The sequence below is a fragment of the Pleurodeles waltl genome, chromosome 4_2, assembly GCF_031143425.1.
Source record: "Pleurodeles waltl isolate 20211129_DDA chromosome 4_2, aPleWal1.hap1.20221129, whole genome shotgun sequence".
NCBI classification, from domain to species: domain Eukaryota; kingdom Metazoa; phylum Chordata; class Amphibia; order Caudata; family Salamandridae; genus Pleurodeles; species Pleurodeles waltl.
The window spans coordinates 876,866,644-876,879,569 of NC_090443.1; the positions used below are offsets into that span (position 1 = coordinate 876,866,644).

Below are 12,926 nucleotides of genomic sequence, written 5' to 3' on the forward strand. Positions count from 1 at the left end.
CTGCAGTGATGAATAAGATGAAGAAATATGTATTGAGGTGGTGATAGTGTGCAGGAAATATATTATCCTCAGACTCCAAGAGGATTGCAGACACTCTCCCAACTCCAGTATTACCGTTGCACACAACACTGTTATATATTAGTGCAGAAATACCAGTGCACAACAACACCTACCTACAAAGATGGCAGTAGCTAAATTTTCATTGTTGAATAATTTAATTAAATTCCGTATCACCCTCATAATTCAGTTTAGTACTAGTATTTTTAAAGGAAATATATCTGTTTCAAAGAAGTGCATCTATTTTTTTAGAGTGACTGAAGAACCTAATTTATCTAATAACTTTGAAGAGTACTAAATAGATTATTGAAATCGAATTTGATGTTTTCAGCTGCAATCACTAATACACCTCATAAGACAATGAAGCAATTTTTCTCTAAATCTCAAAGACAACCATGATTTCTGAAGAAGGAAGGCATTTTAGTGGGTATATATTCATCTGTTTGTGAGTTTCCCAAAGATACAAAGTGGGTGGAAAAACTGATATTATTCATAGCACATTTTTCAATATTTGTAAATAACACAATGTTTATTCTTAGCTAAATGTCTCCTAATAAGGATCCTGATAAATCTGGGTTGCTCTCTATTAGGAAGGGTTTGAATGTGGCCCAAAAGTTCATTATGCAACATGAGAAGGCAACAGAGACATAGAAAAGCAAGCTTATAAACCAGGTATATACGGGCATAAACACCCACCGCACTGAAAATGACAAAGCCAACCTCAACACAATTGTGAAAATTGTATTTTTTTTATTTTTTATATAATTTATGAATAACTCATATATTTGATAAGTTTTCGCCTTACACTAAGGAATTTAAATGTATTCTTGAAAGATGAAGAATAAAAAAATAATATTTTTCCTCATGAATTCCATCTTTACCAAGACTAGACAAGTATACCTAGTTTGTCGGGTCCTTTAAGATTTTCTCTGTAGATTTCCCTTCCTTTCTTCAATTTTTTACAATGTGCCAGTAGAAATACAAAATGTCTTTAATGTGGTTGATTACCATATTTAAAATGAAGTAAAATCCAACATGACATACAACTAAAAGACATTCATTATAAGTCTTTCTCTATGCCTCATAGAGTATAATTAATTGGAAGAAAATCTTTTGGACTCTCCCATTGTGCCAAGAAAATTACCATGTTCAATATCTAAAGCGTTTTAGCTTGGAGGTGACATTTTTCTCCTGTGTGTGTTATTTCTAGTCTTAAGCCTTTCTTTGGTTTAATAGGTATCATTCTCTCTCACCTTTTGTTTTTGTGTTTAGTCCCAGGAAATTAGTTTTCTTTTGCAAACACAAATCTCAAAATTGATTCAAAATAAAGTGATGTAGAAGTTCTCACCTGTAATGAAAGTTGGGTGGTAAGTTCAGGTAAATTAGTTGGAAACTCTTTCAGGTCTACCCCTCCACAGTCCACTGTTGCCTCTTGTGCACAGCTGCAGTGCGTAGGACATTTCGCAACTGGCGGAGAAAGGTCTGGCATTGTCCAAGTTGTTTCATAGTAATCCATTTCCTCTTCTTCTTGCTCACCATAGCTCCCATTCCAGCTGTACGCTAAAATACATGCAAGAAGTAGGGATTCACAGCGATGGATCATTTTTCTCTCTGAAAAAGAGTAGAGATTCCATTGTGGTAAGTATGCATCATGGGCAGGTGTCTCAGTGCCGAAGAAGCTGACATTTTCTGTACTAAATCATAGTTTGTGATTTTTATTACTTGTTATATATGTAATGTAGGAATTCTGTGAGAGACAAATGACCTTGAATGTAAGTAAGATTTATTTCAGACACAGGGGCTCATAAGAGAGACTGGATGTGCAGTTTGCTATCATAGGAATAGAGCGACCCAAAGGGCACTGTTGTAATTGCCTCATGAAGATGAGCGAATGAATCAGTTACACAGTTTTACCACAAGGAACCCAGCTGGCGCTGCACTTGACCAATCTTGAATGCATGCTTATAAATATACATATGAAATAACTAATGAAAAAAATACAAAATGTAAAAAAACAATTAATAGCAAAAGAGTATCACACCTTCTCAGATATGTAAATACTTTCCTATCACTGTTTAGTTAGTGTACTATATGTTGTCTTGTGACAGAAGAAGGATATCCTGTCCCATTAAGAAGTGAAACCATCCTCTGAACATTCTTTTCATAAATGGATCCATTTATAATTCATCATAAAGCACCTCTACTGGAGTTATCGTGTACAAGCTATTGCTAAATATTCTGTATTCTATCAAATATTTTTAATCATTTGCACTTTGAATGAACATAAGATTGCCAGCCAACAAACAGTAACAGTGGTGACTATAACTATATATATAGCAAAAGGCCACGTTAGACATAGAGCGTTACACTCCAGGAACCAGTTCTTCAGCTACATTCTATAAAGCCAAGCACAACTGCCCCCACCACCGAAGCGTTTTGACCACTACGGTGTTGATCACGAATACATTTATGTTATTTGTGAGCCTCCTTACATTAAATTATAACTTAATACCAGTTACCTAATGCATGCCACAGCTGTATGTTTTTTAGCCTTGTAGGCATCAATCTTAGACTTTCTCTACACTGATCAATCTCCACATTTTTTAGCAGTGTGTCATGTGCCAATCTCAGATTTGGTGTGAAGCACCACAGATCACATGCCACACTGCTATCCATTCGTAAAGTAGCTTTTTACTTCATTTTCAGTAAATGAGTCCTCTTTCGTAGTTCAGACTGGGAGAGTGTCACAGTCTGCAGTAAATGTATCTGAAAAGCAAGGCCCGTGTGTAATTAGGACCTATGTGGCCCAATCAATCAACATACTTCTACTGAAAATTGTTCATACATCCTAATTGACATATTTACAGATCTTTCAGATAATGCAGTATTGTCACATTGGTTGAGGGTAATGCACAGGCACAATTGAAGGCATTGAGGAGAAGAAATGCACAGTCTCTCATTCCTCACTTTAAAAGCAGCAAAGTGACTGCCAATGTTATCTATCCAGTATCCATATGACCCTTGTCGCCCACACTTCTAACGACATATAAATGCAGAGTCTCAACCCCAGAAGGTCTAGATGATATAAGTGTGCTTATTTTACCAGAGTGGCTATGAAAGTGGCAATTGACTGATCCATTGCAACCGGAGCTGTTCAAGAATGAGCAGTAAGAAACAAGCCCCAAGGCTTGGAAGAGGTCAAAACAAGGCTACAATCAATAAAAACCCCTGGGTGTTCACACTAGGTAAATGTAGTACCTCAACCTCATGCCCATTTACTAAAGTTGTAAGCACAGTAACATTTCATGTTTTGCATTGAGTGTGTCAGTTAATTTGAATTGTTTAAAACTATTTGGGAATTGCACGATATGCAGAGGGAAACTGTGACTACAAATATTGAGTTGATAGCCCATCATATGGTTACTTATTATCTTACACATTTCATAAATTGGTTGCAAGCTAGTTTAACTACACTACCATCTAGAATGCACCATCCATCTACCACAGTTACCTTCAGGGCTCTAGGGTGCTCAATATGTTATGCAATGTATAATGTATACCTTCTTTTATAAACTTGGTGCCTTTGGAAATCCTAGAATGGTTAACTGAATCACAGAGATAATAAATATTGCTAACCTAATGGAAACCACATTTGTTTATGCACCTGCTACACTCTCTCATCCACAATCCGGGAAGGTGAGGTTTATATCTTCAAAGAGATACAGCTTCCTGGACAATACCCTTGGTAAATAAAGATGCACTTTACAGTCAAATGAGTTTACACAAGATTTAAGCAGATGTTTTGATCACAGAACTGTTCCTCAGTCAATGGATAATTAGCAATTAGTCTTAAGAATAAAGGAAAAAGTATAAATACATTTAGTTGAAGGCCGTTCAGCCTAATTGGCAAGTTTTGCAATCACAAAAGCCATGTCTAATGAGAAGAACACATTTTTATGATAACTTAGAGGTACAAATTAAAGACTTGTTTGTTCGAGAGACCCACAGCCTACTCTGAATTAATAGACTAACAGTCTGGCTTAGTGGCAGGTGGTAATCCTATTCTTGATGGGTGTAGTAAATCTGCCATCTGCAGGATTATGGCCAGCCAAAAGTCTGTCACTTAGTTCCAAATATGGTGGAGATAATTACTACTGCTGGCAGTTCTGCCAATGGCAGATAGTATAAATACAATAGGAATGGGTGGATTTTACATTAATGTGAATCTCTAACTCAGATTCTTTAACTGTATAAACATAACATAGATTTACTAATGACACAATGCAAAAGATAGTAAGACTACTTACTTTCTCATTTGCTTTGTGTCGGAGCAATAACCACCTTGCTACCCCCCAACAAATCCTATTCAGGATAGATATTAAAAAACACAAACTGGGGGTCTTAAGAAGAGGACCACTGAACTGACCACCATTTTGGAAAGACCAATTCATCAAACTTGACCAAGTCACTCTGTGCATACATGTGATGTAATTTGAGCATTCACGGAAGGACACCAAGTTTGGCATCTTTCATCTGATGCCACATTCCACATTCCTACCGCTACTTTTCCTCCCAAACCTCCTCGCAGAGCACCACTCTAGGTGACCATGACCTCAGAAACACCAGAACTGTTTAAGACACCCAGCTGCACACTGAGCACTTCATTCTGCAAAATATTGCCTGACAGGGCAAAGAGCGCATCATCTTTCTCTGAAGGATCACCAGCTGTAGTAAGCTCTCAGGGTGAATGTAACTCAGCTGAGTAGTCAGTCTTTTTATGTCATATTATATTTTGTGAATATATGTCTTAATTTTTAGTGGGAGAAGGAGAGCTGGAGATAGCTTTGTGGTTTACATTATGGTGGCTATGCTATCAGATGCATGATCATAGGCCAACGGCCAGTGAATGTTATAAATGAGCTAAAGGGAACTGTTCATGAGATTGTCTTTTAACTAAAGTTAGAGAAACTGGAGTCTGGTGTCATATATGAAAAGTCCTCCTGTAGAAGAATGGTGGTGTCATTTGTGAAGAGTCTTTCTGTAAAAGAGTATCATGTGAAGTGGGATTTTCAGACGAAGGTCCTGCCTTAGGGCCATCATTTGACCTTGGGTTCAGATTACTACGAGTGCCTCAAAGATGGGAAGTCAACTTGGATATAATTTACGTGAATTTAAGGGAGAAAATTGATATAATTGGTGATGTGGGTGATGGTGTCTCGAGCATGAACATCAAGCAGCCTAAAGGGGCTGTATTAAATGTAGGGGGTGATGGGCAGATCTCAGATAGGCCAGTTTGCATATGAGACGGAGTGTCACAAAAAATTAAAACAAAACTACTGAATGTGGTCTGTGCTCTAACAGAGACATATGGCGTCCCTCCTATTGGTGATACCACAATTACTCAAGAGTGCATTTAGCCATTAGTTATTAATAAGTGCATTTTTTATTATTAGCATTTGCTGAACACGCAATTACCAAAAATGTTTCCCGGGCACTGTACTATATACTGAGCCCTACCCAGAATGAGCCAGTACTATTTCAAAGAACCATGTTTCAGTTTCTTCCTAAAGTCTAAATAATTACTTAAGTCTCTATAAGTGTATAGGCATCCCAAGGGAGGGTATTCCATGCTGATTCTGCCTGGTAGGTATGCACAGATGTCACAGGAAAAGAAGAAGAAATTAATCTCACCTGTTAAGTTGGCATCACAATTACAATGGAATGGCATTTCCAGTTTCCATTTCATGAAAAAATGCTCAATGCCAACATTTCCAAATGAAGTTCTCATTACAAGGCTGGTGGTCACAAGACCTCAACCCTCACAGTCGGACCGCCGTGGCTGTGGCGGTCTGACCACAACATTACGATTTTGGCGGTCAGACTGCCTACTGACCCCTGTCTCCGCCATGATCCCGACAGGGTGATCGCAGTCTTGGTTGTAATCACCCATGGTGGCGCTGAACTCAGAGTCACCCTGCTGATTACCACCTTGTTCTCCGCCACTCTTTCCATGGCGGTTTCCTGATCAGGAAAAGGCTGGCGGAGAACAAGTGCAGGGGCCCCCTTGGGCCCATGGCGCTGGTTCCCCCCCTGTGCGAGGAGATAGCACTCTGCTCCTTTAAGGGAGCTGAGTTCTATCTCGTAGCACTGTTCCTGCCTGAGAGACCGGTGGGACACTCTATTTCAAGGTTTCGCCGGTCAGCTAGGTCAGGCCAGAGGAAGCCTTGTAATATGGTGGGGGAGCGCCACCACAATGGCGGTGGCATCCTCCCTGCGAGTTTGGTGGTCCTACGTTGGGACCGCCAACCTCGTAATTAGTCCATAAATCTAATAAAGAGCTTGCTGAGTTAGTGGGGGACTCCCAGTCAGCAGATTCAGGCCTCCTGCATTCTGATTTATACTTAAGCACTAGTGATCTATTATATAAGAGGTCATAGTCATCACCATGGTGTTGCCCCTAAAAACATTCCTTAAGAAATGGACATCTTGGTGTAATTTGCTCAGTTGACCCATAACGCATAAAGACCTAGGACAATTGTAAACAGAACAAGTATAAGAAAATTGAACAACAATATCTATTTCTCAAAGAAACACCAGCAGCTTAGTGGATACAAGGAGAATGCCATGTTTTTTTCCCAACTTGGTCCTTTCGCCAAATGATATCTTGGCCAGCTGGCAATCACTCTAAATAAACACAGCCATTCTGAGTGTCTTTTCAGTGAACCCATAATAGTGGAAACTTTCTGTTGTGAAATAGTTATCCAACAAAACGATTTGTTTTAGAAATAGGATGAAATTTGTGAAAGCAGAGCTTGTAAGTGCTGCTTACACTACAAAGAAAGGGGGAAGGCAAGGCTAGTCTAAACTGTTTCTAAATCTTTTGCTGTTGTCTTGTAAATGACAAAACGATTTGTTTTGGATGTGAGATAACATTTGTGAAAACAGAGCTTGTAAGTGTTGCTTATGCTACAAGGGAAGGAGGCAGACAAGACTTAGGGGGTCATTCTGACCCCGGCGGGCGGCGGTCGCCGCCCGCATGGAGGGAACCGCCATTTGGCCGCCCCGCGGTCAAAAGCCCGCTGGGGCCATTCTTACTTTCCCGCTGGGCCGGTGGGCGCTACCTAAGGTAGCGCCCGCCGGCCCAGCGGGAAAGGGGCCTGCAACACAGAAGCCGGCTCCGAATGGAGCCGGCGGTGTTGCAGGTGTGCGATGGGTGCAGTTGCACCTGTCGCGCTTTTCACTGTCTGCTAGGCAGACAGTGAAAAGCAGGCTGGGGCCCTGTTAGGGGGACCCTGCACTGCCCATGCCAGTGGCATGGGCAGTGCAGGGGCCCCCAGGGGCCCCAGGACACCCGTTCCCGCCAGCCTGTTCCTGGCGGTAAAAACCGCCAGAAACAGGCTGGCGGGAAGGGGGTCAGAATCCCCATGGCGGCGCTGCTTGCAGCGCCGCCATGGAGGATTCGCCCAGCTGGGGGAAATCCGGCGGGAAACCGCCGGACCCGGTTTTCCGACCGCGGCTGTAGGCTATGAAGCACCGCCAGCCTGTTGGCGGTGCTTCAGTTATCCGTGGCCCTGGCGGTCTTGGACCTTAGTCCAAACCGTTTCTAAATCAGGGCCTTCTGATGTTGTTTTGTAGTTGGTGCAACACACAACTACAGTCACTTCATCGACTTTCAGAATTCTTTAATTTCTATAAATCACAGTAACTGAAAAGAGGCTAATGAAACAATTTCTCTCTATTGGGGCCTGGAAGCTTCAGGTTCCTTATTGTGATATCCATTGATCTAATTGTATCTTACCCTAAGATTGTTTTGGTATGCGGAAGAGGACATTTTTGAAAGGCCGAAATCTGTATTTTTCTTTTGTAAGACTTACCGGCCAAAAACAGCGCTGACGTTCAGACATTCAGGTCAGCAATTGAGGTAAAAGTTTGAAAACGCTCCCTTTAAAAAACAAAATATAAATTTGTACAGAAATGTCATGGATAAGTCATGATTTCCACTAAGCCAGGGCCTAAACCTGTGGAGCCAAGTCTGAACCTTAGCAGTAGGTGAGCACCCATGACCGCAGGATAAGTGAGTTTCTCAGATCCATGAGTAGTTCTCGGATCATGATTACAAAAAACTCTGGGCAGTATATGAAACAAGTAAAAAAACGGTATATCCAATCCCTAGTGAGAGATCATAGTTTTGGTAGGATAGCTTTGAGGGTTAATGAGCCTCTTGCGTTTATCCTTCCGAGGGTGATAACATAAGTACCAAATATGCTGGGCAGTTTTAGTTCTGTTGTAATCATTCTCCAGGTTGAAAGGTTGCATAAAGCGGGGTATGCCTGCAATGATTCATATGATTATTTTTATTATTCACAAAGCTGCAGCAGATAATGGAATGTGCTGACTCTGTTTGTGTATCAAGCCTCCTGAGCCCCTGGAAACAATCCAGGGACTGGGTTTTGTGAAAAACAGAAAGGTCCTCAGGTCTGGCACGGGGACTGGAAGGGTAATATTTTTAAATCTGTACCAAACACATTTATAATTATTTAATTATATTTATTTGGCATGAGTACGTTGATATTTCAAACAGAAATTATGTACATAATAAAGGGAGATGTTACACCTAGCATGAGATGTAGTTATGATAGGGAATACAAACTATAGATGTTGATTGGAACATGTACACATCAATGCTGATGTGTGAGAGAGATGATGAGTGAAATGAAACAACAGATAGGTTACATGGTACAAATCCAGGATGAACCTGAAAGATTTTGGATATGAAGGGCACCTTTAGGTATTCTTCCTCTCCAGTTTCATATGATGTGGGGCAGGCATGGATGTCAGGAGGCAGAGCCTTCCAGTATTGGGGGGCAAGGGGGCAAGCAGTTAAAGAGTCTAGCACCCAGAGGCAGGACACAGGGGGTATGGTGTGAACAGCGGATATAATGTGAGGAAGGCAGAATTCTGAAGGGTGTGTAGCAGATCATGATGTCAGTGAGGTAGAATGAGACAGTACCATGAACTGCTTTGTGCAGCCTATATCTCAAAGGGGGCCTTTTTAGGTCATGTGTAAACGCTCAACGTGTTGTATACTTGTAAGTATACTTATACTGTGAGTTCCAGCAATTTAATTTGTTGCTTCCAGTGTCCTTTAAAAATCTTTGCTTACTAGTGATGGGTTCTGCCTCTTTGTCCTGCCTTTTTCTCTTTGGGAGCAGTACCAACTACTGTATAATTACGCTATGCCCTGTTTATCTCTTCTGTAGGGGACTTTTTTTTCTTAGTATTTGCCTATTTGTCTTACACTGTGGGTGCGTGTTCAGTCCCTCCTCCCTACCAGCTCCCTCTGCAAACAAAACCAGCAGCAGAGGGAGGCTTTTCCAGTTGCCCTGCTTTATCTTAGCTTCCACGTTTGGCTTGTCTGCTTTTGTAGCTGTCCATTTGGACTGCCCCTTTTACATGTGTTCTTACTCAGCATGTTTTTTTATGCTTCCTGCACACTTTTTATTTTATTTGGGTGACTGGTTGAGCCACGAGAACAATACACTTTCTTGAGCCCAAATAATTTTTCTTTCTGGCTGTAACAGAATGCACTTCTGTAGTTAGTTGCTCTGTTCCTGTTTATTGTTTTGTGGCCGTAACCCAGGGGAGCCCACCAGAGCAGCTGGCCTCCAATAAAAGCTGCTTAAAGACCTCTGCTGCTGCTACCAGTGACACCACCACTGATAGCCGCTCCCTTTCACCCGACTGGTACACACTGGTTTCACCTCTTCATTTACTTGATGCTGTGTGCCAGACTTCCATGTTGTCATGAAAACACTGATGTTTACCAGATGCACTAGTGATTATTCTGCTTGTTTTTGACTTGGCTGCACAGCTCGCAAAGCACTGACTTTTAAGAGACCATTTTTTTTATTTTTCAAGCTCTCTCTCTCTTGATATCTTTGCTGTACTCGCAGTAAAACCATCAGCCACTTGGAAGTGGCAAAAGCTGAAAATTGGACAAGGCTTCAATTTTGCGCAAGCTCGCATATGTTGGACTTCCCTTATGTTTCCGCCCTGCTGGCCTCTTCCATCCACTTGAGTAACATTATACTGGACAGCCTGTTCCATCTTGGCAGTTTTTTCTTTTCTGCCTATGGTGTGTTGTCCTTGCAGTCCGGCACTCCCTTCTGTGACAGATGGGAATGCTCATTGTGTTTTGTTTTCAATATTTTTTCGATCACATACTTTTTCAATTGTGTGTACTTTGCTGCATTTTAGGTGAGGTCTGTTATAGCTACGTATTTAAAAAAAAAGTAGGCTGAACATTTCTCAATGTAAATTTGTCACAGACTACTCGCCGTCTATGTCTGTGGCCCACATGAACTGCAGAGAGGTCTTGATTCTTGTAGGTTCTGCCTTGACCCAGGTAAGGGCAGTCTTTCCGGTAGCCATGGTGCTGCCGACAGAGGGAATGCCTAAAGCAGTCCGTGCCCTCCAGAAGGAGTCCCAGAGGGAAAAAAACGCAAAAAAGGAAAAAACCTCAAAGCAGGAACTCCCTAGAACAAGAACAAAGTAAAAAGGTAAGTCTTTTCAACAGGACAAAAAATAGTACTGAAAAAAGCTGGAACAGGCTAGGAAAAAATATAACTGGCGAAGAAAGAAGCAGGAGCAAAGATCACCACCAAAGGAAGTGTTGCAGCGCAAGGAGATCAGGAATCACTCACCTTATATACCCAAGAACAGGAAGTGACCAACAGGAAGTAAAAAGGCACCATATTGGATTGGGAATACATCATAGAAACATATAGAGAAAGACACCATGTTAAAAAAGGTTCCTAAGGCATGCAAGGAAAAAGAAGGCATGCTGGGAAGAAGAAAGACATGGCAGCTGGAAAAGAGCATAAATACAGGAGAAAACGAAGAAAGAAGAAAATAAGAAAAGGAAAAAAAGGATAGACTATGAGGTAAGTGAGGGCGTGTGGGGGGAAAGTGTTCAGGAAACTAGTGAGGGCACGCTGTGCCCGCAACTCGTCGAGGCCCACGCCCAATTTGGGAAAAAATAAAGAATGGCAGGGGCCCAGCATACCCGGCCACCACTGACCTCGGACGCGCCCCAAGCTGAATGCTCGGCTAGCGCCGCGGCCCGCCACAGTGCGACACGATTTTTTTAAAGCTACTAATATTACTTGTCTGGTACTCAATGAATAGTAGTAATAATTTTTATCGTGTAACTAAATTATTTAACAAAAGGTGTTACACATCAGACTGTACAAAAACACTTCACAGACATGTAATGGTCTACACAGTGAGAAGCCAAAAAAAGGAAAATACCAGGAAGTAGAATAAACGTTCCTCATATAAAATTATAATCAAAAGGCCGGCAGAAAGTAGAGAATATCCAGAAAGCAAGGCACAAGAGGTGGGCACTAAAACCTGAAACTGTAAATATATTCTGGCATATTTACCCTTTTTCTTGGGCAGGTAAGCAGTTCTCATCAGGCGTGTGAAGGAGTAGTCAATTTATTCAAGCTATGCATTCCTTCGTTCAAACCAGAATACTTCCACTTCACTCCTCGTGCGCACCGGATGTAATCTGAGAACAATAGCTACATTTCTCACAGCACTAGAGATCCGGTGACAGACAAACTAGGTGGGATACATCTTATTTATTTTTACCTGCATGGTTTGATAGACAAATAATATTAGGAGATATCCAATTCTATCTCAGCTCCATAATTACTTAACACAAATAAACTACCAGTATGTGTGCCTTTTCAATGTTTTAGCTACTTTGACAAGAAACCTATACAGATACAAGGAATATATTTAAGCTCTCTTCTCTCCCATCATTACCATGCGTTTTTGCGTTGGTGCTCATGAATGCTAGTGCATCAGTTCTGTTGGACAAACAACCAGATTGGGAGATTGCCAATGTGAGGCCTGTTTCGGGGGTTCCTAGGCAGTCAGTATTTTTGAATGCATGCAGCATTTGCATGGCACAAACCTAGCCGAAAAGCACCAGAGTTGTACCGGGCCACATGGTTAACAATGGTTTAACCATCTGTACCACTGGACGTTAGGACTCCAGAATAATAACTTTTAGTCAGTTTGTACAATAGGTGCTCATTTTGATAGAGCGCATGCTTACTACTGGAAAGTTACACTCTTCCTGTGGAGTATTTAAGCGCTGCTAAATCTGCAGGATCTCCCCCCAAGCCACCCCCCTCCACGTTCCAATACAAGAAATGAAGGTGCTTGGAGTCTGTAAATGACTGTCCTTGTGAAGCAGTGTGGATTGGAAAATGTGCAGCTTGGATGGGCCTTTTTAGGAAGTATACATGTGCATACATTCTCAGATCACTGAGAACTTAATACATATGCTAATGATGTTTTTATTTAGAAGTTACTAGCTAGTTCAGGTGGGGACATGTTTGAATGCAAACAACAACTGTGCACATTCACATATGCTCCACCCCGAATGTGGATCAGATTTTGACTAAAAACGTTTTACATATGTTAGACACGTTGGGGAGGCAATAAAGAGGACTTCAAGTTAGTGTTATTGTTACTTGAGTAAACTTTTATTGTTAGTGAGAAACAGTCCCTGTACACTTATTTAGCTCAAAATGTTTATGATCACTGATGGAAAATAATAGTTAGATTTCATATGGGTCTGCAGAACCCCTGAATATGTGCTGCAGACTCTGAGGTCTGCAGACCACAGATTTAGAACCGTTGACTTTGTGTGTTCTATGTCCTGTTCTGTCAGAAGGGCTTCCAGGCTGCTGTGGCTTAGCCATCTCAATTGAGTTAGACAACCTTCGTACAGACTTCAGTCAGTTGGACCTTGCTTTTTGCCCTACTGGTCAAGAGGCTGCTCCTTTCCATAC

General features: G+C 41.4%; 1 protein-coding gene across 1 annotated transcript in view; it reads right to left on the bottom strand.

The window, feature by feature from the left end:
* Positions 1 to 12,926, bottom strand: part of PODN (podocan) — a 403,282-nt gene that overhangs the window by 302,928 nt on the left and 87,428 nt on the right. The window contains exon 2 of the mRNA XM_069232653.1: positions 1,406 to 1,668. Coding sequence (XP_069088754.1) covers positions 1,406 to 1,660 — 255 coding nt within the window. The 5' untranslated portion in view covers positions 1,661 to 1,668. The remainder of the gene's footprint in view (positions 1 to 1,405; positions 1,669 to 12,926) is intronic.